This window comes from Fusarium oxysporum, chromosome 1, assembly GCF_000149955.1.
Source record: "Fusarium oxysporum f. sp. lycopersici 4287 chromosome 1, whole genome shotgun sequence".
NCBI lineage: Eukaryota > Fungi > Ascomycota > Sordariomycetes > Hypocreales > Nectriaceae > Fusarium > Fusarium oxysporum.
This window is the reverse complement of record NC_030986.1, coordinates 4,904,890-4,927,337: the sequence shown is the minus strand read 5'-3', so window position 1 is coordinate 4,927,337 and position 22,448 is coordinate 4,904,890. Positions and strand designations below refer to the sequence as shown.

General features: G+C 49.0%; 8 protein-coding genes across 11 annotated transcripts; 2 read left to right on the top strand and 6 right to left on the bottom strand.

The window, feature by feature from the left end:
• Positions 1-25: 25 nt before the first annotated feature.
• FOXG_01045 (uncharacterized protein) lies at positions 26-2,693 on the bottom strand (the record flags this gene model as incomplete). Its single annotated transcript, XM_018377767.1, has 3 exons — positions 26-54; positions 98-2,403; positions 2,455-2,693. The coding sequence occupies 3 exons, from the start codon at positions 2,691-2,693 to the stop codon at positions 26-28; spliced, it is 2,574 nt and encodes an 857-aa protein (XP_018233551.1).
• A 564-nt stretch (positions 2,694-3,257) lies between these two features.
• On the top strand, positions 3,258-5,502 carry FOXG_01044 (uncharacterized protein). Of its 2 annotated transcripts, XM_018377765.1 has the most exons (3): positions 3,258-3,629; positions 3,678-3,811; positions 3,863-5,502. In XM_018377765.1, exons 1-3 carry the CDS (start codon positions 3,479-3,481, stop codon positions 4,871-4,873), a joined length of 1,296 nt encoding a protein of 431 aa, XP_018233549.1. In that variant the 5' UTR covers positions 3,258-3,478; the 3' UTR covers positions 4,874-5,502. The 2 variants fall into 2 exon arrangements, with proteins under 2 accessions (XP_018233549.1, XP_018233550.1); XM_018377766.1 differs by having other exon boundaries at positions 3,258-3,811.
• Positions 5,194-7,815, bottom strand: FOXG_01043 (uncharacterized protein). Its single transcript, XM_018377764.1, has 3 exons — positions 6,762-7,815; positions 6,244-6,706; positions 5,194-6,190 (listed from the first exon to the last, which is right to left on the bottom strand). Exons 1-3 carry the CDS (start codon positions 7,115-7,117, stop codon positions 5,693-5,695), a joined length of 1,317 nt encoding a protein of 438 aa, XP_018233548.1. The 5' UTR covers positions 7,118-7,815; the 3' UTR covers positions 5,194-5,692.
• Positions 7,816-9,951: 2,136 nt separating this feature from the next.
• FOXG_01042 (uncharacterized protein) lies at positions 9,952-12,192 on the bottom strand (the record flags this gene model as incomplete). Its single annotated transcript, XM_018377763.1, has 1 exon — positions 9,952-12,192. One exon carries the CDS (start codon positions 12,190-12,192, stop codon positions 9,952-9,954), a length of 2,241 nt encoding a protein of 746 aa, XP_018233547.1.
• On the bottom strand, positions 12,171-12,338 carry FOXG_01041 (uncharacterized protein; the record flags this gene model as incomplete). The annotated part of the gene is made up of 1 exon (XM_018377762.1): positions 12,171-12,338. The coding sequence occupies one exon, from the start codon at positions 12,336-12,338 to the stop codon at positions 12,171-12,173; it is 168 nt and encodes a 55-aa protein (XP_018233546.1).
• Positions 12,339-12,577: 239 nt separating this feature from the next.
• On the top strand, positions 12,578-17,270 carry FOXG_01040 (uncharacterized protein). 2 transcript variants are annotated; one of them, XM_018377760.1, is made up of 3 exons: positions 12,578-13,158; positions 13,212-13,800; positions 13,851-17,270. In XM_018377760.1, exons 1-3 carry the CDS (start codon positions 13,082-13,084, stop codon positions 14,652-14,654), a joined length of 1,470 nt encoding a protein of 489 aa, XP_018233544.1. In that variant the 5' UTR covers positions 12,578-13,081; the 3' UTR covers positions 14,655-17,270. The 2 variants fall into 2 exon arrangements, with proteins under 2 accessions (XP_018233544.1, XP_018233545.1); XM_018377761.1 differs by having other exon boundaries at positions 12,578-13,800.
• FOXG_01039 (DNA repair protein RAD50) lies at positions 14,770-17,473 on the bottom strand. 2 transcript variants are annotated; one of them, XM_018377758.1, is made up of 2 exons: positions 17,031-17,473; positions 14,770-16,975 (listed from the first exon to the last, which is right to left on the bottom strand). In XM_018377758.1, exon 2 carries the CDS (start codon positions 16,819-16,821, stop codon positions 15,001-15,003), a length of 1,821 nt encoding a protein of 606 aa, XP_018233542.1. In that variant the 5' UTR covers positions 16,822-16,975; positions 17,031-17,473; the 3' UTR covers positions 14,770-15,000. The 2 variants fall into 2 exon arrangements, with proteins under 2 accessions (XP_018233542.1, XP_018233543.1); XM_018377759.1 differs by having other exon boundaries at positions 14,776-16,975; positions 17,026-17,307.
• Positions 17,474-17,592: 119 nt separating this feature from the next.
• FOXG_01038 (DNA repair protein RAD50) lies at positions 17,593-22,242 on the bottom strand. Its single transcript, XM_018377757.1, has 2 exons — positions 21,779-22,242; positions 17,593-21,724 (listed from the first exon to the last, which is right to left on the bottom strand). The coding sequence occupies exons 1-2, from the start codon at positions 21,983-21,985 to the stop codon at positions 18,008-18,010; spliced, it is 3,924 nt and encodes a 1,307-aa protein (XP_018233541.1). The 5' UTR covers positions 21,986-22,242; the 3' UTR covers positions 17,593-18,007.
• Between the last annotated feature and the right edge of the window lie 206 nt (positions 22,243-22,448).

The window sequence follows — 22,448 nt, the reverse complement described above, 5'->3', positions numbered from 1 at the left end:
ACATCCAGTGAAGCCAACCTTCGGTTCAAGCTGGGCCTCTCAATAGCCTCAGCTCTGTTCTCCATATCCTCCACTTGCCTCTCAAAAGTAACAATACCATCTTCGACATCGACCACCTTTTGTAACAGAGCATTGATTTCATAATCGAGACGAGCTACGAGCGCCTCAACCTCCTTAAGGCCTTCTAAGAGATGAGACCGCTCCTCGGCAAGAAGCTCATGAGAAGTTATACGCATACGTTGGCATGCCTCGTTCAGCTGGTAGTAGAGTGCATGCATTTCCTCCTTGTCTTTCGCGTAGCGTTCATCGAGAGCCTCAACTGCACTGATCTTTTCTATGACCCATGGCTCAATGCGGTGCTTCATTTCCTCCAAGCACTGGTTAAAATGCTGAGCTAGGTCATTGAATGCTTCAATATTGGCAAGGTCATCCGCTGCATCTGCCACATCGATAAGCGGTTCCCACTCCAATACTGCCTCTTCAGCATCGCCAAATGACATTCGTCGTGGCCAGCGACTTTCGTTGAGAACGGTCATGTTCGGACACTGTGATAACTGAATACTGTGTCGTCGCGAGAGCCCCCTTTTGGATAGATCATCGTTGAGTTCTGCATCCAGAACAGGCCCCTGGAGGTCATGCTCATCAACGAGAGATCCAACGGCGGAGGGTGCTTTGGACAATACATCCTTACGCACTTCTACCCCAATATCAAATAACTCCCCATCTTGCTCGCGCTTTTGAGTTTCCACGGGAGCCGAGGCTGGCTGCTTAATGTCAACTGTTGAGGTAGACGCAAAGTGCGAAAGCTGTGGGAAACCTGCTCCCCCTTCCGCGTCTGCTCGTTTCATCGCTGCTAGATACTCCTGCGGTTTGTTGTTCCATGTGAAGGTTCTGCCCACTCCTTGTGTGGGCGCTGGCGGTTGTGTTGTTCCTGGAGTGAGCCCCTGGCTTGAACTCCTGGGGCCCGATTCTGAAAAGTCATCTCTTGTTGAAACCGAAGGTCGATTGTTGTGACCACGTAAGCCTCCCCCAACGACATCCTTGATACGTCCAAAACCAGACCTAGCGTCGTTCATCTTTCCAGCGACACCTTTGAAGATATTCTTCCGTGAAGCCTCCTTGTCACCTGATCCATCAGCGACACTAACGGCGGAACCAGGTGGGTGGCCCGAGTAAACATCGGGAGTCTCATCCAGTCGCTTCGCATCCAGTTCGTTCTCAGCAGGCGCTGAATATACTCGTTTCGGGTTTGGATTCGCTTCCTCCTCTTTCCAAGGCACCGCGCTGCTCAGTTCTGGACTGTGGTGTGGTAGCTCAGCGACGCTTCTCCGAGGCTTGCCATGCCACAGCCATTTGGCCCGTTCGCCGTATGCTAAGCTAGCAAAAGTGCCAATGTCGAGAGTCTCGATATCAGCAAGTCCTCCTTTGTCTTTTCCTGACACCATCCCCATTACAAGCTCACCCCTTTTACCTCCGACCTCTGTCAGCGTTGATTTCACAGCCCTCTGCACACCCCAACTTTCTCCAGCAGCAGCCTTGGCAGACACAGTGTAAAGCTTGAGAAGAGTTTGACGGTCCAGCCTTCTCGTCTTCTCGAGCTTTTGTGATTTTTGAAAGTGACCAATACCACGCTTAGTGTTTTCTAGGTCAAATACGTCCTTTGATACTGGGGCACCGTACCAATGAAGGCGATTTCGAGCACCCATGAACATGCCTAGTAATGCCGCCACCGTACTAGGGCCTAATATGCCATCGGTAGGCTCAAAATTATAGTGTTCAGCACCAATTTCGATCCACCAGTTGTTGATAGCCATTTCTGTCTTGTCGCAAAGAAGTCCATCGATGTATTGGTGCCCCAGCTTGTCAAACATGTACAATGTGACTTGACAAAGCTTGATAAGTTCGACTACAGCTTGCGGAACAGGTACTCGATCGCTCGTCCTGTAAAGCTGCAAGAACTTGAGCTGCGTTGCTTCAGTTGGATCTGACAGAGTCATGCCTGATCGCCCAGAACATCCTAACCGTTTCAAATCCTCATTGACGATGAACGAGGAGCGATATTTTCGGATATCACCCTCAGGTACCATAATAACGGTGAGGGCCGAAGGAAAATTACTCAGATTAGTAACCATAAGCTCTCCAAGCTCAGTCTCCTTGGGCCGCGCATGTGAATCCTGGAGTTGATCAAAGTAGAAGTGTAGCCTTGGAGGCCAAAGACTCTCGTCTATTGGAACAGAGAGCACACCGACAACGACTGAGTGTTTTTCGTCTCCAGTATAAGTGACGATCAGGAGTGTTGGTGGTTTTCGAGAACACGCCCATTGTTCGACTAGGTACGACTCGTATCCGCGTAAAATGCCTCGGCGCTCGACAACGACAACATTGCTGCCTTCCTCGAGATACCTGATGCTATGTTAGCCTTGGAAGCTTCAGGAGTGCTTGTTCGCGACGCACCGAAAGGCGAAAGGATCAGCAAAGACAAGATTTTTGCGCCTCGGCGACGGTAGAGGCTGAGAATCTGCAACTTCATTGTATGCGGAAACTTCTAACGGAGGGATACCGTTTGGGGGACTTTCTCGCGTGGTGCTAGAGTTGGAGGTGGTCGCTGTACGGGCGACAGACCCCTTGGCGGTGGTGCCTGCCGAGAGTTCATCGTCGACTCGAAGTCGAGGATCTGGAAATCTGAAAGCCATGGTGTCGTCATTGGCCCGTGTATTTGATAGACGCAGTCTCGAGCTTCATCCTCACCCGTGGTGAGCGAGGAGTAGCAAGAGGACGTCTCTAGTAGTTTCGTTGAGGCGCGCGCGTCTTGGGAGGCCTTTTTTCGGTGTTGAACAGGTCTGAGAGGCAACTAACATTACAGGGCCTTCATGTGATGCAATAGCTCCCAGGTTAGCTCTCGGTACCTGCTTCAAGTACCTATCGCAGACGCAACCGAAGACTTTACAAGCTAAATGCGGGGCACTAATTCAACGAAGCCCCACGTGAATCCCTGGGGGAGACTGGGGTCACTCGACACTTTCGTCGTCACTTGCTATATGAGGAGGAAGACCTTATATGTGATAGTTGTTGTGGTGAGTCGAAGAGGCTTTTTCAACAGCTGTATATGCAAATTGTACCTAATTAAAGTGAAGCTGTTGTCAAAGCGTAGCCAAAATCTACTCTCGTTTAATTGACCTTTATTAAGAGAGCGAGACTGGTCCCCTTTAACAGCAAAGCCTCGGTATCCCCCTTATCGATAGCGATAATGCACCTGTCTCTCTTATCCAAGCTCGGAGCGTTCCGTCACCGTTGAATCCTCAAACGACATCAACCTTCAACACAACGGGTATTTTGTCGTCCACCCGTCGAATATCCTAGCTATTGGATGAGCGCATGACTCTCTCTGAACTTTGAACCTTCACTTCGCGTTAAACATAACTCTTGGTCTTGATCATATCTTCTGCATCTGATTCAAAACCCCACATAGTCCCCAACCATGGCGGAAGCTGATAACGATCATGTCTCGCCCTTTGCACCGCTCATGGTTGAGCTGGCTCGTATGAGGAACAGAACACTCAAATCCGCGATCGATGATGTAGATCAAGTCATTGAACTTCTTACTAATGCTCGCGAGCAGATTGCTCAAGGTGAGCTGGCTTTTTTCTGATACTATCACTAACTAACCACTGTAATAGAGCAAGACGCGACTCGAACTGGTATGGCTATGATGACGCTGCAAAATCCGGTCAAAGCCCGCTTCGAACGAATCACTACAGACCTAAAGGATGTTACCAAGGCGCAGAAGTCCTTTGGAAAGGCCCTCGATAAGGTTTGTCTATCAGCTCTAGCTTTTGACGGCAACGACATCTGACCGACACAGGCTCTTCCTCACCGAGAACTCCCTATGGAGACTGATGCCATGGCGGACCACCCGCGACTTATCAACCGTGCGATAGCCATGCATCTTCTTCGCGAAGGTCAATTTTCTGTCGCCTCGACATTTCTCAAAGAAGCTACAGATCACCCTCCCGGCCGCGAAGCCCACACCATTTCACAAACAGACGAGGATGGCGATGATGATATGGAAAGCGAGGATGACTTAGAAGATGAAATGGCTGGTCTACATTCAGAGCATTTGCAAAACAAGTTCGCTGAAATGTATAGCATCCTTTCGCAGCTCAAGGACCACAACCTCCTACCCGCCATCAGCTGGGCCCACGCAAACGGCGTCCATCTTGAGGCCAGGGGAAGCACACTCGAATTTGAGCTTATCAAGCTCCAATATGTCTGGCTGTTCAAAGGTCCATCTGTCAACGGTCTCCCTGACGACCCTGCGACCAATGGACTTGGCGGAGCGATTAACTATGCTCGCCAGAACTTCCCACGTTTCCAGAACCGTCATTTGCTAGAGATACAACAACTCTCCAGCGCTGTGGTGTTCGCCCCTAACCTGGCCAAATCTCCCTACAGCCATATATTTGAGACAGAGTCAGCGTTCGAGGACGTAGCCATGTCGTTCACTCGCGAATTCTGCTCCCTGCTTGGCCTATCGGCGGAGTCACCTCTCTATATCGCCGTCACAGCAGGCTCCATCGCTCTTCCACGCCTGATCAAATACACAACTTATATGCGGGAGAAGAAGACAGAATGGACGACAGAGAACGAACTTGCCTTCGCGACACCTCTGCCCGAGTTTATGATCTATCATCCCATCTTTGTCTGCCCCGTAAGTAAAGAGCAGACAACTCAAGACAACCCTCCCATGATGCTCAGTTGCGGTCACGTTCTCTGCCGCGAATCTCTGAACAACATAGTGAAAGCAGCACGGTATAAGTGTCCCTACTGCCCGACAGAAGGTCACCTTAAGGATGCCATCCAGATCAGACTATAGCATACTGTTCCTGCTAGCATACATGTATGGTCATGCTACTTATCACAGCGCACTGCCACATTGGGCAAGATGGATTGGCGTTTATTCGACTTGAATGAACCCAGCAAGGACTATGCTTCGGCTTTGGTTCAAAATCAAGAATGGAAAGCGGGCGTTTTGGCATTTTGTTTTACAATTGTACCTGTTGGGATATTTCCCTTGCCTCATAGACAGACACGTCGATCTTTTCTCCAGCATAAGCTATGAAACACGCAACGTTCTAGCTGCACTATTGTCTCGCATCATGCTTCACAAAGTTGAAACCAGTGAGTGTGTTGAGTCAGAATCCTGATGGTTTCATGACGTGATTCACATATGAGCAGTCTCATAGACCACACGAGCACGGGCCATTTTGCATATACCTGATTTCACTATTCAATTCCTATCGGATTATCTGATCATGAGAACGTACAATCCAATTGATCAGGGGACAAAGTAAAAGTAAAAGAAACAAAAGAACTATGTATCAGCTCCTGGATCTCATTCCATGTGGTGGAGCATTGAACGCCTAAATATGGTTGGGTCTAACATAGGAAACAAAAAACAACCAAAGTAAATAGAATAAAAAAAGTCCAAGCAAGTTTCCGACACCATGGGATATCACTTCGTCGCCTTCTGTTCACGCCGCACCCGTTTGGTCACCGTCCATCCTGAGCCTGCCCTTTGTGACTGGTGCCATAGAAAAGGGAAAATTTTTGTATCCTTTCGTAAAATCGTGTCTTTGTACATTCATGTCCCCAAAATTTTGTTTTCGAAGAATCATGACTTGCTAGAGGCCGCTTAATCAATGGTCATTCGGCTGGGAATTTGAGGCTTGACATCCTGCATGTTGATTGAGTTGATGTCAGGCTTCTCCTCGACCTTGCGCTTTCGAGACAAAGACTGCAGATGGGGCTTCAGGCCCTTGCCAAAGTTTCGCATGCACACGATGGCGTTGGTAATGGTGAGAAGGATGAGAAGAATGGTGATGACAGCAAATGCGGTCAATGATCGACGAACGGCTTCGTAGTTTTGTCGGTGTCCAGGCTGATAGATTCGTACAAGCTTGAAGATGAAATAGCTGAGACCTCCGAGATAGAGGATGATGATGCAAACCATACCGATCTTGTTCTCTCGTCGAGTGAAGAAAGCGGCAGCGAGGAGGATGAGAATGGTAATGGGAATGGTGACGATAGTTAGGGCGAATTCGGGGTCATCCTTGTCAGCAACGACGACAACGAACTGAACGATGAAGCCGAGGAAGAAGAAGAAATCGAACTTGAGCAGAGCGATATAAATCTGGTTCGAGTTAGTTATTGATCAAGGAGTGTGGGCAAAAGAGTGCAACATACCTGGTAGTGAAGGAATCGCTTCTTCATGCGATAATCGGCACCAATGTTCTTGAGAATATCCCAAGCATACTCCTGGTAAATCTTCCACGAAAGGAAGCCCATAACGAGGGTAGCAAGGGCAATGATGGCAGGGATAGCCACCAGATAAGGCTTCACATCGTGCCAAAGCTCGGCAGCAGTCATGCCACGCTTGAGAGCATTGCTCTGCTCGAGAATATCGAAGGCCTCGGAAATTTGATCAACCTGGATGGTCGTGTAAACCATAAGGGCCAGGTTAGAGAAACAGACACCAATGACTTGAATGGTGTTCTTTTGTCGGAGAGCATCCCAGACGACGACGAGGGTGTAAAGGAAACCAAAAATGAAAAGCGTCAAGAAAGTCGGGATAGTTTTGTACTGAGATTGAACCTGGGGAGCGCTGATATGGGTGCCAAGGTTGACCTGGAACTTGCCGAATACATAGCTAGATAAGGGGTCAGCGAGAGGCACAGATGCCGAAAGATACGGAGATGACGTACGCCTCAAAGCAAATACACAGAATAGCCTGGAGAAGAGAGACAGCCATGAAAGAGGCAGGCCATCGGCTCTTCATAAAATCGATCTTGCCATTCTTCATACTTTGCGCCGGAACCGAAGGGGTGAGGCCTTCTCTATAGGCGAAGCCCTGGTTGTATGCGGGATCAACTCCAGCGTCGGCGAAGTTGGGCTGGGCGAAGGCGGCAGGCTGAGGAATAGGCTGTGGAGATGGAACTGGAGAAGGAGCGTAACTGTCGTCTCCGTAGGAGTTGTTGTATGAATGGCCTCCGTATCCGAAGCCGGTGTCAGCTCCAAGGAGCGATTTGCGAGATTCTAGCCGGGTAGCCACGGTGTACATGGAAAGACTCCGACCGGGAGTCACGGGGAAACAGTCGAAGTGATGAAAATACTCGTCGATATCGCTCGACGGACGATGATGAAGAGTTGCCGTTGTTGATGAAAGAAAATTGGACAGCGACAGATACTGAGACGCGGAGGTTCGGTCGGGGCAGTCGTGTCTATATTAAGGTACAGGGTGCTTTGCTCACGCGGATGGCCACGGGTACCGAGGTGAGTAAGTACAGTACAGTAGTCGAATAAGGTTATACGAAAATTGGACAAAAAAAGGAGTCGCGCGATGAGGAAAAGCGGAAGAGAAGCGAGAGACGGAGTCGCGATTACGAGGGATTTGTTGTCGAGTTAATTGGTGGCTGAAAACGGCCTGACCAGGGAAATAATGGATATTGTTGTTGTTGTTGAGAAGAGAGAAATGAGATGAAAGGAAAAGAAGAAGAGCCCAAGCGTTTGTAGTAAAAGGATGTCAGCTTAGTTTAGTCAAGAGAGAAGCAGAACAGATGGGAGTGAGTTCCTTGACCTCCATAAGATTGGGTCGCTGAAACAGCCCAAGCAGGGGGGGGTGGGAGAGGGCGGGCTAACTTAAAGAGCAAACCACGGCGGGCAGAGAAAGCCTGGGGCGGGCGAACCCAGCCCAAGGTAAGGTCAGCCAAATGGAAGCCAAGCCCAGGGTGGCAGAGCACAGGACTCCAGGGGTTCAGGCGTTCTTTTTTCGCCTAGGTACTCTTTTCTGGGGTGCCCAGCCCGTAGCGATAACTGATGGAACTCCACTGGCAGTGGGTGGAGTGCCCTGCCCTGGGCTTTTCGTCGCTACCAGATCCTGAATTGGAGGTGGGTTCCTTGATTTCTGGAGACAGGACTCGGTCAGAGTGGACGGTTTTGCTGCAACTAGCATGTCTCAGACTATGTTGCTACTGTTTACGTCGGATGAGGCAGTCTTGTCTTGTCCTGTCTTGTATGGTCTTGCGACAATTTACTATCATGAATTCCGATTTCAGATGCTATGACGCATACAGCCAAGAGCGACGTGCTTGAACATTTCATGCAGTCCTTCGTGTTACGATCCATAGGTACTAACTGACCTTTACTGCACATTTAACGGGTGGAGTCTAAAATGAGTTGGATGGAACCGTAGAGACGGGACGCAGCATCCCGCCTCCAACGGCGGATTGCCTTAGCTTTCCACTAGGAACTGTTACTGACTGAACTGTGTGGATGAACTCAATCAGCCTTGGGAGGGATCCCATATCCACCACACACACCTGCAGAACTGCCGGAGTCAAAGGCGGTGCTGGCCATTCACTGGACGGGTGTCTCCGAATTTGATTAATATGCCGGTATCAGAATAAAAGATCACATCATCGTACCTAGGCACTCCTCCTTGCCATGCATCGGTATGACATAGCTAATAAAGAGGGCTGGGCTATGTTGATGAGGGAACGAATGCAGATTGAAATGGAGGACTGCGGCAGTGCAGTCATGCATAGTCCCCGCTGTTAGTGCACATCCCAACCCATCCACTGAAATGACACATAAACTCACAAGCTAGCGTAACAATCAATACTCTGCACCATGCAATGGAAATGTCCGTCGGACTCAGCCCATTCGTATAGCCACCTTCCGCTCTGATCAATCACAAGTAAATAAGGATCGAAGGTCTCTGCCATCCATCTCGATTAAGGTTACGGGCCCTCTGAATTGGGATAACGTGATAAAATGAGGCCGCTATGCATGCATCTATTTCTAAATAAAACAAACAAATTGAAGAAACAGTAATTAAATGGCGGGTGATCGTCTAGTGTATCTGATCATGAATCTGATTTACCACTAACCGTATTTTCCTGCTTTTTAGCTGTCTATCAAATTCCCTGCCATTCCACGATATGCCGCCCTACCAAGCCCATCATCAATATTCAGCCACTGTCAAACCATCAATTCCTTCATTTCCTAATTAGCCAGCACAATTATATTGATCACAGTCAACTCGTGCTTCACTGCATCGCTATAATTATCACCTCACTCATGATCGCTGAGCGTATGGCAAAGGTCAAGGATATCTCGTGTTCCTGGCATAAGACCTTGCAGTAGTAATCTCTACCGATCCACAGAGGAGAGTTCCATAAATAAACCTGCAGTCGGTCCATTGAATAAATATAGTACGTACATCCATCTTTTTGGGGCAATCAGAGAGTTGCGACAGATGCATGTCAGCGGAGGAAAACCCACTTCCATGTTAATTGAAGCGTCGTCATCACCCAAGTATAGACAGATGGACAGATGTACAGTTCTCACACATAGTAATAATAGATCGCATATGCAATTCTTTTGTATTGGTTCTCTCACACTTCCTATAAGCCAAGCTTTTTCAATGGTGTGAACTCAGGTTCCAATTCAGCATAGAGGAGGGTCTGGTAGGGCTGGCAGAGCCTCCAGCTAAACTCTGTCCCCAGCCGTTGAGGCCCGCAGACGACCTAAAATCGAGGCTGTGTCGCCGTTGGAATGATATGCATTTTATTCAGTCGATTGAATTTGGGCATCGTTAATCTTCAACGGCCGGAAACCTTGTCCGTTCGCCTGCGTAAATATTGATCGTATATAATCCACCAGTCATGATATCGTCAGGGCCTGAGGTTACTCCACGCCAATCCATGGCATGAATTGACATAGAACGGACTACAATACTACCCTTTAGCTAAAATCTAAATGTAAGTTGAATTATCTTGAATCGAATATTCTTCCTCCGAAAATGCTCACATTGTACCCAGTGTTTGTACTGGATACGTGCACAAAAAATTGGTTATCTATCCGTACATCGGGAGATATATATTCAACTCTCGCTTACAGGAAGTCAAGATCCCATGAACCCCATCCATATCCTAGTACCACCTCTTCATTAACTCCTCCAATGCTTGAATCTGTTCCATTCAGCCATAGTGAGTTGGTCGACGACTGTTGCGTGGCTCCGATCTGGCCCATTCTTCCAACCTCTTGAGTCTCTTGTGCATACTCGATCGACTGGAAGCATGTCGCTTTACCCAAGAACTGATGTAGCAGCCCCGTAAAACTAGCGATGCACTGCTTGATGAGCTCTTCTATAGTCTCGCCATAGTACGCAGTGGCCATACCCCCTTGTCCTGTCAACACGCCAGCAAACTGCTGCATGATGCGAGCTGCTTCTTGTGCCACTGTCCACCCCTCAGGAAACGCTTCGAGAAGCGTGATTAGTAGCACGACTTCTTCCCGGGCCGATGATGATGCTCCATCAGCCCTATACGATGCTACGAAATCATGCATCAACAACAGACAAACTGGCAATAACCGACTCAGCGATACCCTGTTTAGGGGGAGTTGTCGTTGTTGAAGGAGCGCCGAATTGGCTTGGAGTTGCTTCTGAGCAAATTCAAGCTGCTCCTGACGAGTGACAGCTGCAGCAGAGCTGTTGAAGTGGTTCGGAAAGTAGAGAAGAATCAACAAGTGGTAATACTGAGCACTCAACCAGGTGATGCTGCTGTGAATAGGCAGATTATCTGCTTCCATAGGCGACATGAGACACCCGTTGCTGTACCAGTCCTCGATTTCAGACCTCAAACTATTCAGTACCGTACGCCTATCTGCGGGAGCCAGGCGTGCGGTTTCAGAGTTTTGTTGTAGGTGTACTGCGTGAAGAATTCGATATTCGAGTTGTCGGAGCTGGATGACATGCCGACTGGTCTGTAGGTTCCGAGCATACACAGCTCGGTCCGGACTGGCAAACTCTTCCACCGTCAGTCCTGGAAGCGGTACATTGGCATGCTCATCTGTAAAAGCGGCTGGCAGTCCCTGGGAAGCAGACATCATACGGTCAAGGACGAAGATACTCCAGTACAGTCGATGTCTGAGCTCGGTTTCCACGGCCGTACGAGGCTGTTCGTCCGGCCTAGTTAGACCGATGACCATGGCTTGTCGTGCCGCAATACCGACGATGAAGTAGGCTGAGGTTGCTGCTGGATCAAATAGAGAGTACAACCCCAACAAGATAAGAATCTGTACAGACTCGATGGTTTCGTTAGACAGACACTCTTGTATGATGTCTGGGTATACCACATCGAACCGACGCGCCGTATTACTAGGGATCTGCCCAGCCCGTACCAGCGACGTACATCCGATGGCCATAACGAGATACAAGAGTGTCATGGGGGGATCCTGATCAGCAGGAGACGCATCCCCTAGAAGTTCAAGATCTCGCCGTATTCGAGTTTGATCGACAAATGGATATGCCCTGTTGACGTGGCGAAAGAAGGCATCGACAAAGCGACTGGGGGCAATGTCAGGAGGGAGGGCTTGTCTTGCAATCAATCTTCGTTTTGTAACTGATCCATCCGTTGACTCTCCATAAGATAAACGACTGCTCGTGGTTCGCACACTACCAGGATCCCTTTCCTCTAGGCGTATCTCAACACTCTGTCGCCCGGTTGAGGGGTGGTCTAGTCCACGTATAGAGGGAAGAGAGCCTATGGTCTCTAAAGGAGAAGCCATCTGACCTGGCACCCGCGATAGAGGTGATGATGCTGTCCCTGAAGTTGCGATATTCCCCATACCGTTCCGTGGCCCATGACCTAGTACAATACCCAGGTCGGATCCCGTCTCGATACCTTCTATCACATCTTGTCGACCTGGCGGAAGGATGTTTTGTTCAATGTATTGGCTCAGCCATTGTACTCGAGAGCGCAGCTGATGGACTTGAGCCTCGGCATTGGCAACAGGGTTAGTATAGGAACACCTCTGACCGGCGCTGGCACATAGAGAGCAGACGGGAAATGTGCGGCTGCATTTCTTTTTGAAGCTGCGACACCTATCACAGGCCGGGGCTATAGGTCTCCCAGTTGCGCTCCGGCCCGCGACGACCGTTTGAGATTGCTTTTGCTGATCCTGCCGCCGAGCCTGCGCCTCTCCCTGGGTCGCATCCTGCTGCTGTAGCCGCTGGTCAGGAGACACTGGTGGTGAAGCGGACCGGGCCCGACCGACGTCCCTCGGGGATGGAGACACCCTGCGGAGGCGGAAACGGTGGATCGAAGCCTTCATATCAGATGCAGATGCCATTTTGGGCAATGGGCGATGTCTAGAGTAGCGAGTGGCATGGCAATGAATGGAAAGGCCCCAGTAGCCCAGATGAGAGGGTTATCAATATACGATTGATATCGCGGCTGTACAAGAATGCATGTAGAGGTTTTGAGATTGCATGTCATTTACAAAAGGAGAGAGCATCGAAAAAAAAAAAAAATTCAATCACCTCATTCGCTGGTAAGATGAGTCTTCAGAACAGCAGATAAAGATACGCCATTGTGCCTATTGTTGATGGATGTTGATGGAGGTGGACCAAATTGCGTGCTTGCACGAGGTTGAGGTGCTATTCCTTCAATGGGCAGGGCACTTACGTTAGTGAGAATTCGCGGAGCCGCAGGGGCAAAGTCTAATCGACCCTGATGAGTTACAGGCGTGAGTACAGAGATTTCAGAAAATGTGATATGAAGGTATCACAAGTTCACATATTGAATCAAGTCGAATTGTCTCATTAGATAGACATGTCTCAACGGGCCAGACTGGCAGCGCCGGGTCCTCTGATGCCCGGAGTCGGGGTCGCGCGGACGCCGACCGGGATTACCTAAAGAGGCAATCATACTCACAGAGACAATCATTCGACAGCGCGGAGCGGATGAGGCTATTGTGCGGGATCCATCGGCAGCGTCTTTTATCATTAATCGAATGAGACGAGGAGCCGGTCATGAGAAGAGCATTGAGTCGTTGAGAGTATTATATATTACCTTGTTCATCCCACATCGTTATCGAATGCTTGCATCCCACTATTGCCAGAGCTGTTTTATGTCACGTTGTTACATCACTGTGACTTAGACGTACGTGTGTTTCACGATTTCAGTACAATCATATCTGGGTCCATCGTTCAAAACGACGACTTTGAAATAGAGAAAGAATGGCGTTGGCAGATAAACTAGACGTTCGTCGCATCGCCATCATTGGTGCTGGCCCAAGTGGCCTCGCAGCGGCCAGGTAATCACTGATACCACTTACACATCCAGCCCAGTCACTGATCCTTACTCTAGATACCTTCTTGCAGAGAAAAAATTCTCCAAAATCCGAGTCTTCGAGCAACGTGCCACACCAGGAGGTGTTTGGAACTATACACCTCTAGCCCGAGAACAAGGCTTTTCAGTTCCACGAACCCAGCCTAGTTTCACCCCAGATCAAGCCCTATGGCCTAACGACAATGGCGATGTTGAGTTTATGTCACCCATCTACGACCTCCTTGAGACAAACATTCCTCATTCTCTCATGAGATACTCTGATAAGGAATTTCCCCAAGGCTCATCACTGTTCCCCCGACATAGCGTTGTGCTACAGTACCTTAAGGAATATGCCCAGGAAATCAACCCTCACATCTCATACCAGACACAGGTGCTGAATATTGAGAAACCTGATCCAAGCCGTTCTCAACCTTGGACAGTTGAGGTGCTCGATCTCAAAGCCAATAAGGTCATCAAAGATGAGTATGACGCTGTTGTAGTGGCGAGTGGTCACTACAATGATCCATTCATCCCCGATATTCCTGGCCTCGTCGATTTTGACAAGGCATACCCAGGGGCTATATCACATTCCAAGTTCTATCGACGCCCGAATGACTTCAAAGATAAGGTAAGGATCCTTGTTCGACCCCTATCGAACGTTCACTAACAATTACTCAGAAAGTCATTGTTGTCGGAAACTCTGCCTCTGGAGTCGACGTGAGCGCACAACTCTCTACTGTTGCAAAGCAGCCCATCTTTGTCTCTGAAAAGGAGAAGCCCACTGTGATACCACCCGCCAAAGAGCCATGGGCAGCTGGCGTTCCCGAGATTGTCGAGTTTCTCCCTTCTCAACGTGGCGTTCGCTTCGCCAACGGCCAGACCGAGAACGACATTGATGCTGTCATATTCTGCACTGGTTTCCACTACTCGTACCCCTTCTTGAAGTCTCTTGACCCAACTGTCGTTGTACCCAGTGGAGGCCATGCGGCACATCTCTGGGAGCAAATTCTCTACACCGCGGATCCTACTTTGTCATTTCTCAGTGTTCCGCAGCGAATTGTTCCATTCCCTATTGCTGAAGCCCAGAGTGCACTAGTTGCTCGCATCTGGTCTGGGCGCCTGAACCCCCCTTCAGAAGCTGCTATGGAAGCCTGGGTACAGGAGCAACACGAAAAGAAAGGAGAAGGCAAGGCAATTCATGTCATGGCGTTCCCAGAAGATGTCGACTACATCAACCGTTTGTACGAACTGAGCAAAACCGCGACCAAGGCCCCGGAGCTCGGCCTCGAGAATGATGGCGAGGGCAAGAGACCGCCTTACTGGGGACTAGATAAGCGATGGGTGAGGGAGAGAGTACCTAAAATCAAGTTGGCGAGCAGAGCAGCGGGTGATAAGAGACATGAATTGAGGACATTGGAAGATCTCGGATTTGATTATGGGGAGTGGAAGAGGACGGTCGAAGAGGGGGAGAAGTTATTTTAGACTCGATCCCATGAATTTCTTGACTCTGATTAAAATCGCTTGAATCAGCCCAAGCTTAGCCCAAGTCGTCGTGGTAATAGTCTTCGTTATGAGCTCCTCAAATCATTGACTAATCTCATCAATGATACAGTTTGGAGCCATGACAACATTGCGTGGATCTACACAATTCACATGCCAACGCGTCGATATTGCTTAAAACAAGTTCATTGGCAGCAGTCTAATTACAAACGCTCGTATGTTTTATATCCAATAATAAGTGCTCATATACCAAAAAGCAGTTTCGTTTCATGACTGCGGGTATGTTGAAATATCCTTAATAACACAAGAACAACATGAAACGCCGTTTTCAGTTGTCCGTCGTCTTTTCGTTACCTGTCGTGACACCCTCTGCGGCATCGACCTCCTCCTTCTCATCATCGCGTCGCTTCAGTGATTTGAGACCTGTCTTGTGCTCCTTATGCTCCTTACTGAGGTTGACTTGCTTGATCATCAGACTGATGATGAGCGACAGGCCTGCAAAGCATGCATAGACGATGTACATTGTTTGCAGACTCTTCCAGAATGCTGTCTTGGCAACCTTGCCATCGTGGCCTGTCAGGGAGCCAACGAGCTCGACGCTGCCTGCTGCATTGGAACCGGAGAGTCTGTCTGCGAGTTCGGAACCGAGTTCTTCCTTCAGTCTGGGATACTGGCTCTCCATCTTGTTGTTGAAAATGACACCTCCTACCACAACGGAGATTGATGTGCCCAATTGACGGATGAAGGAGAAGCATGAGGTTGCAGAACCAATATCTCGAGGCTCAACATTCGTCTGGAGTGCAATCAGAGGAGCCTGGAAGTTAGGACCAATACCGATTCCGGCGACGATCTGGAAAATGATGATCTTCGCCCAGTTGGCGCGCGGTTCAAGGTTGATGAAGAGACCGAAGCCAATGACAGTAATGATCAAGCCCAAAACGATAACGAGCTTGTAATTGCCTGTCTTCTTGATGTAGATTCCAGCCCCAGCCGACACAAACGACAGGGAGAGCACATATGGAAGCAGATAAACACCAGAGAGCAACGAAGATGCGCCGAGGACTCCCTGGTAGTAGAGTGGAAGCCAGTAACTGCCTGACATGAAGACAAATGCGTGAGTGAAACCAACTCCATAAGATGCAACACTGTTTTGCGTGTGAAAGAGGCGAATAGGGAGAACGGGAAACTTGGCGACTTTCCACTCGTATACGAGGAACAGACCAACGACAAAGATGCCAAAGACGATGAGACAAATCGTCGTTGCGGAGTCCCAGGGGAAAGAAACACCACCAAGCTCAAGTCCGAGCAACCACATAATGGTACCGCCAATGATGAGAATACTGCCAGGCCAGTCCAACGCCAATAGACCCTCTTTCACCGGTGTTCGTGGGTTGTGGAGCTTCAGGACGAAGACAAGGATAACGATGGCAACGGCTGAGATGGGAAGGTTGATGTAGAAACACCATCGCCAGGTGACCTGGCTTGTGAATACACCACCGAGAATAGGGCCAACCGCAGATGCTAAAGCCCAAACCATACCCAAAATACCAAAGTACATTCCACGGTTTCGCATAGAGAAAAGGTCGCTAATGGCGATATTCGGTAGAACGATGAGACCACCTCCACCAATGCCTTGAATGGCACGCGAAGCGATGAGCATTGGCATGCCATTGCTAACGGCACACAGCAGAGATCCAATCCAGAAGATGACAGCTGCAGCAAGAAGAACAGGCTTGCGACCAAAGATATCCGAGATCTTGCCCCATGTCGGCACGAATGCGGCGTTGCCCAACAGATATGCACTTCCTATCCAGATGTAACCCTGACTTGAGTGAAACTCGTTGGCAATAGTAGGAACGGCTGTGGTAATAATGGTAGTATCCAAAGCGGCAAGGAAGAGCGCAAGACATAGAGCACCAACTACCAAGATTGTCTCCGACTTGGTCCGTCCGGCCTCGGGGTCACCGGCCTCAGGTGCTCCGGGAGATGGGTTACTGCCGGCCGGTGTCGTCTCCGCTCCTTCGGAAGTTGCTTCGGCCGCTGTAGGGTCTTGGGAGTGTCCATTCGCTGCATGGGCTCCATCTCGTTCAACATCAAGAGTACTATCTGAGCTAGTCCTCCGCTCTGGTGTTGGTGGTGAAGCGGCCATTGTTGCGCAAGAAAGCCCAAAAGGCTAGATGTAAAGATAAAACCCCTACTTCCCTTCACCTATTTGAAATGATTGAAAGTCGTCGACGTAGTAGCTGTAAAGATCCTTGTCCGGAAGCCGGCGTTGACCGCAACGGCGATTGCTAATCAGGAACCTGTAGTTTTCTCAATACGGTTATATTTGGCCTGGTTACTCTGCGTTCACCTTACGTCTGTGAAAGATTTTCATATGAGGATCCTGGTCAAAAAGGGGAGAAAGAGATTGAGTTGAGTTGTTGTAGTCAATTGCATTGTGATCCTTTCTCCGAAAACGGGGACCACGCACGCAACAACCATGACTACCGTATTCATTAATTAAATCCGAGGCGCGAGGGCGAGGCCAGGAACTTTTTCGAGCAATTCGGCAAAAGGAGCCGTCTGGTCTCTTGGAGGGTGGAGAAATAATTCCACTGCAGTGAAATAAGAGCGTCAACGACATCAAGACCCCAAGAACAAGGGTGTGTGTGGAGTCCGAATATTATTGCCGGGGCATAATTCCGTAGACTTTTACGTACTCGCCTCCAAGATGATCTTTCGGCTTATTGTATGAATCTAACGAATGTAAGTGTTAGCTCGAGCAGGCCGCTACAACCAAAGTCAACTACATATGCAATTGCTCACCAGAATGACTCTTCGGTTCTTGTGCGTGTCTGATGATCTTCTTGCTTTGACTAAGCATCGGAAACTAATTTGATTCCTCTCTAGTTCACCTAGCTTGAGACTTGTCCAGGATGGGTTAGAATGGGTTCCTTGGAATTGCATGACGAACAGTGTGAGTTCCTGATATGATTTATTCGTATCCCTTCTTCATAATGAGCTGACGTCCTAGGAAGAGACGACATCGAACCAGTTCTCATCCTAACATCGTGCATTTTGGGGCGGATTTGCGTCAGAAGACATCATTTGATACCGCTGCACCCAACGCTGAATGAGGCCGTCGATACAATCGAACGTCTGTTTACCCAAGTGTTATAGGAGCAACACCAGGGTATCGCAGTGCACAAACGATAAGCGAATATATGATAATATTTGTACACGCTCCTAAACGCCAAGAACAATGTTTTGACGCTGATAATATCTCAGCCTATTTTACATATTTGTCCGACATCAAATCTCAAGCCGTCTTGTTTGAGCACTTGATACACCTATTAGAAGATCTTTGTGATGCTTTCCCTCGAGATGACACTATTTTGTCGTTCATCTCGCTTGACTCTGAAGAAACTGTCACAGAAATCACTACACCTCATATGTCGCAAAAAGTCCTCGTCATGAGTAATCACAATAAGCTGGAAATTGCTCTGTGCCTGTCGGGCTTTGATGATCATATGGAGACTCTCCGCCAGACTCTTGATATTGTCGCGATCCAAGTTTGTGGTGGGCTCATCGAGTGCGATAAGGCCACAGTTGACGCCGAAAGACTCAGCCAGAGCTAGGCGAATGATGATAGACGCGAGAACCTTTTGTCCAGCAGAACATCGACCACGCATGTCCATCTCAGTGTCTTGCTTCACCATGCAGAGTCGGTAGTTGTAGCTGCGTTTGCCTGTGTTTGACTCATTGTCTGAGCGGATGAGAATAGTATCAATGTCGGTTCCTTGGTAGGTGCTCTGCCACAATTCGCCAGCAATGCGATTCACTTCGGCCATCTTCATGGAGTGAAATTGCATCACAGCTTTGTCCACGGCCGAGCTACACTGCGCCAAATCTTCAATAGCAGCCTTGGTCGTTTCCACGCGAATGTGCGACTCGCGATACTTTCTCTTGGCGTCCTTGTAGTCCATTTCCCACTCTTGAAGGAGCCTCCCAAGCTCTTCATCTTTAGTTTTCATAGATCCCATAACGGAGCCTCGCTCAGCAAGAAGCCGATTATAGTGGTTCTCTTGCATGCGAGCTTCAGCCTGGAGGCGTTCGTAATCCTCATCTGCATTGCGGTCTTCCAACTCAGCGATCTCTTGACGGATAACGTCGATCGTGCGAAGGTTCTTGCGGTAGTTCAGGTTGTCTTTGATGTTTTTCTTCTTACGGTCTCCATTGTCAATGTCCTGCTTGAGCTTGTTCGTACGAACAGTAAGGTCTGTGACCTCCTTTTCAGTACTCGCAATTGTCTTCTCAAGTGTGGCAATGGATCGTTCATTAGATGCAAGATTAGAGGGTCCGCCCCGGTCGATATAATCTTGAATATCAGCATCCATCATTTTCATCTCGTTGACAGAGTTGGCTACGGCATCACGGGCGTCAGCAATGACTTGCTCCTTGGCCCGGCCACGTCTTAGGACTTCATCACGGGCAGACCTTGCTTCAGTAATGCTGGGCTCAATGGTCTCCAACTCCTCATCAGCTCGCTGGATGACGTCTCGTTGATGCGAGGCCTCTTCTTTCAGTGCCTGGATCTGATTCTGGAGGTCCTGCTTTTTGTCTAATTGACCCGCTGCTCGGCTGATCTTGTTTCTTAACTCGCTCTTTTCAAGCTCAAGAGAGTTGAGCTGGTCTTTTGTGCGCTGGCGATCCGTAGTCAACTTCACGATGCGATTTTTCAGGTTCCTCATCTGGTCCGATAGGCCAGCTTGAAGCTCATGAATCTCGTCGGGACTTCGAGTGACCCCACCTGACATTTGCTGAGACATGATACGGTCAACCTGGTTCTCGGACTCTGCAATATCCTTGACAGTTTGTGCAATGCTGAGGACCGTCTTCGACATATCTTCCAAGTCTTTCTGCTTCTCTTCCTCAGCCGACACGACGGATCCCTGTTCTTCCACTTGTCTCTCAAGGGCATCAAACTCTGCTTCGGCAACCTTGCACTCTTCTCGAAGACTAGGCAGTTCGGCAGTCAACCGCTCATACGTATCATAAGATCCCCTGACAGATCGTAGCTTTTCTAAGTTCGCGACGGTGTCCTTGAGGTCCTTCTCTGTATCAACTTTGCCTTTGGGGTCAAGGTGCTTGTCGATCCTCTTGCTCAAGCGCTCCATGCTTGCAGCTTGGTTGTCATCAAAATGGCGATCACATAGTAAGCACTTGCGTTTAGTATCAAGCAAGCGCTTGCATTTTGTGTAATAATCCACGAGAGCGTCAAAGAGGCTCAAGTCATTCCTGAGCTCCTCCACCTGTGACTCAGTGACCTCGATTTCTTCTTTGTAATCCTCAACGGTAGCATTGTCGCGAACGGCAAGAAGAGCATTGACAACCTGCTGTTGGCAAGTAGCCGCCTCCTTGGATTTCTTCTCATGGGACTCCTTAGAAGTCCTCAATTTGAAATCCACTTTCTGCTGTTTTTGGCGGATTTGTTCACGACACTTCTGTACCTCACTGACAATCTTGCTCTGGTCCTTAACCAATGCCTGGAACTTGGAATCGAGTGTCTCCGGCTGCCAATCACTGCCAAGAATCTTGTCGAGCTTCGGCTTCCAGGTGCTTGCCAGGGTATCAAGCTTGCGCTTGCGGTCACCAAGTTCCTTCTTCCTGTAGTCAAGTTGGGCTCGCTCAGACGCTAGACGAGTACATTCTACAAGCTCCCGGCCTAGCTTATCGTTCTCATTCTCAAGCTGATGCAGCTTATCGTTCTCGTCAGAGATTTGGCGGTCCCAATCGGCGTTCTCGAAGGTCTTCTGGGCTGTGTGAAATCTAATTTCAAGATCTTGCATCTGCCCATCAAGTACAGCCTTGGCACCCTCGTCCACGTCTATCTGACTTGACTCGTTCTGGAGTACCGAAGTGCGTTTTTCAATAGCGCCCATTCGTTGCTTCGCGGACACGCGGTCTTGTATGCGAGCAGCTTTGCGGCCTTCAAGCTCAGTGATGACGCCAGTGGCCCGGTCGAGCTCAGCGGAGTTTTCCTTCTGCAAGCGCTCCAGGTCCCGTTTCTTCTCGCTCAAAAGTTTTTGAAGTCTGTCATTAAAGGATTTCACATGGTGATCCGAAAGATCGCCGTCAAAGCCCGAGAAGCCGTAAGACTGGGCGGCTTCCTGAATGGTTTCCATGCGTATCTTCAATTGACGCTCGTACTTGTCTTTGTCCGATTGGTGTTTGCCCTGTTCGGAAAGCTTGGCAGAAAGTTCCTTTCGTGATTTTCCTAACTCGGTCTGCAATTCATTATACTGTGCTTTGTTCTGGTCGGCCTCATCCTGAAGATGCTGCATACGGTCTTCATAATGTGCTAGGTCACCCTCGAGCTTTCCGTCGTCATCGGGCAATTCATCGATAGTGGCCTTCAATTCTTTGACAGCCTCTTCTCTGTACTCAAGCTGCTCACGCTTGGTGTTAAGGTTCTGCACAATTGCAAGGTGGCTGTTCGCCGTTTCTCGGATGTTTCGGATCTTGTCTTGCGTTTCCTCCATTTCAGAACTGATCGACTCACAAGTTTCTCGAGATCCCTCAATTTCGGCTTGTAGGGCCTTCATCCTCTTCTCGGCCCTGTCACCACGATCCTTGTTCACCTTGTTATGAGCCTCGTCATTCTGAAGCTTACCGAGCTGCTCGACTTGTTTCTTTCGGAGGACCTTGAGGTTGTCGATGGCTTTCGTATATTTCATGGCCTCAAATATCTCGTCAAATCGTTTCTTCAAAGCAGCCGGCTCACTCAATGGCCAGAGGGATTCGTCTTGGTGGCAGAAAATGACAGCATCAAGAATTGCAGGAGAAACACCGAGACGCTCTGGGATCATTTCATCTAGCTGAGCTTGCCGAGTAGAAGTTGTTGTTCGCTCTCCATTGTTGACTACAACCAGGGAGCAGTCTAGGGTTTTCTGAGAGCGGGTTGTCTTCTTGACGGTAAGTTGTAAACTTCGAGTAGCGACATGTTGACGGTCATTGATCGATCGAAATTGGAGTTTGACCTGGGCCATAACCTCCTTCTCACCGCAAAGCTACATTATGTTAGCATCAAGATCTGCTTATTGAAGAAATACGCATGTCGGCACCTTTGGATCATGAATGAAAGCGCCGCCCTTGCTGTTAGGCGGCAGCTCGCCGGTCGTGGCATATTTTAGACACTCAATGATTGTTGTCTTTCCCGATCCATTGTAGCCGACAATAAGAGTAAGAGGCGTATTGAACTGGATAGCTTCACGGACTGAGGGGCTGAAGGACCGCACACCCGAGATCGAAAGCTTGTCGATTCTGGACATGGTGACTACTACCTCATCAGGGGAGCGTAGTGACGGTAGTGTCGATTACTGAGAATAAATCATCGACTACTAAGAAAAGCTGCAGTTCACAAGTCACAAGAACGTCGAGGCCTTGGATAAGGTAGACAACAAGTGTCGCTCGTTAGCGTGGATCAGGCAGCTGAAGTCAAATTGGCGGGTAACGCGACGTTAGGTACAAAGACGCGTTGAGAGGTTCGAAAGCCAGGACCAGTCGATGCGTAATCACGTGCTTGGTTTAGCCGGAGTTCCCGCGGCTTCACTGGGGAGAGAAAATGGAAAGTACCATGATCCATCAAATCTATCACCCATCCTGCCTGCCTGTATGGCCTGTTCACTAATCATTTCTCCAAAATTGGCCAGTTTTGGAAAGCTGTTTGAGCTCAACAATACACTTTAGCATTGTTTTTGACGCTGGCGAAACCGTTTCATTTTCTCATTCTCT

Excerpts from the sequence above, each read along its gene's own strand:
- FOXG_01044 (XM_018377765.1), top strand. The coding sequence starts at position 3,479 with ATGGCGGAAGCTGATAACGATCATGTCTCGCCCTTTGCACCGCTCATG. Across the intron at positions 3,630-3,677 it reads TCGCGAGCAGATTGCTCAAG|AGCAAGACGCGACTCGAACT; the intron begins GTGAGCTGGCTT and ends CCACTGTAATAG. Across the intron at positions 3,812-3,862 it reads TTGGAAAGGCCCTCGATAAG|GCTCTTCCTCACCGAGAACT; the intron begins GTTTGTCTATCA and ends TGACCGACACAG.
- FOXG_01043 (XM_018377764.1), bottom strand. The coding sequence starts at position 7,117 with ATGTACACCGTGGCTACCCGGCTAGAATCTCGCAAATCGCTCCTTGGA. Across the intron at positions 6,707-6,761 it reads CTGTGTATTTGCTTTGAGGC|CTATGTATTCGGCAAGTTCC; the intron begins GTACGTCATCTC and ends CCCCTTATCTAG. Across the intron at positions 6,191-6,243 it reads AGCGATTCCTTCACTACCAG|ATTTATATCGCTCTGCTCAA; the intron begins GTATGTTGCACT and ends AACTCGAACCAG.
- FOXG_01040 (XM_018377760.1), top strand. The coding sequence starts at position 13,082 with ATGGCGTTGGCAGATAAACTAGACGTTCGTCGCATCGCCATCATTGGT. Across the intron at positions 13,159-13,211 it reads AGTGGCCTCGCAGCGGCCAG|ATACCTTCTTGCAGAGAAAA; the intron begins GTAATCACTGAT and ends TCCTTACTCTAG. Across the intron at positions 13,801-13,850 it reads CGAATGACTTCAAAGATAAG|AAAGTCATTGTTGTCGGAAA; the intron begins GTAAGGATCCTT and ends ACAATTACTCAG.
- FOXG_01039 (XM_018377758.1), bottom strand. The coding sequence starts at position 16,821 with ATGGCCGCTTCACCACCAACACCAGAGCGGAGGACTAGCTCAGATAGT.
- FOXG_01038 (XM_018377757.1), bottom strand. The coding sequence starts at position 21,985 with ATGTCCAGAATCGACAAGCTTTCGATCTCGGGTGTGCGGTCCTTCAGC. Across the intron at positions 21,725-21,778 it reads CTTTCATTCATGATCCAAAG|CTTTGCGGTGAGAAGGAGGT; the intron begins GTGCCGACATGC and ends AACATAATGTAG.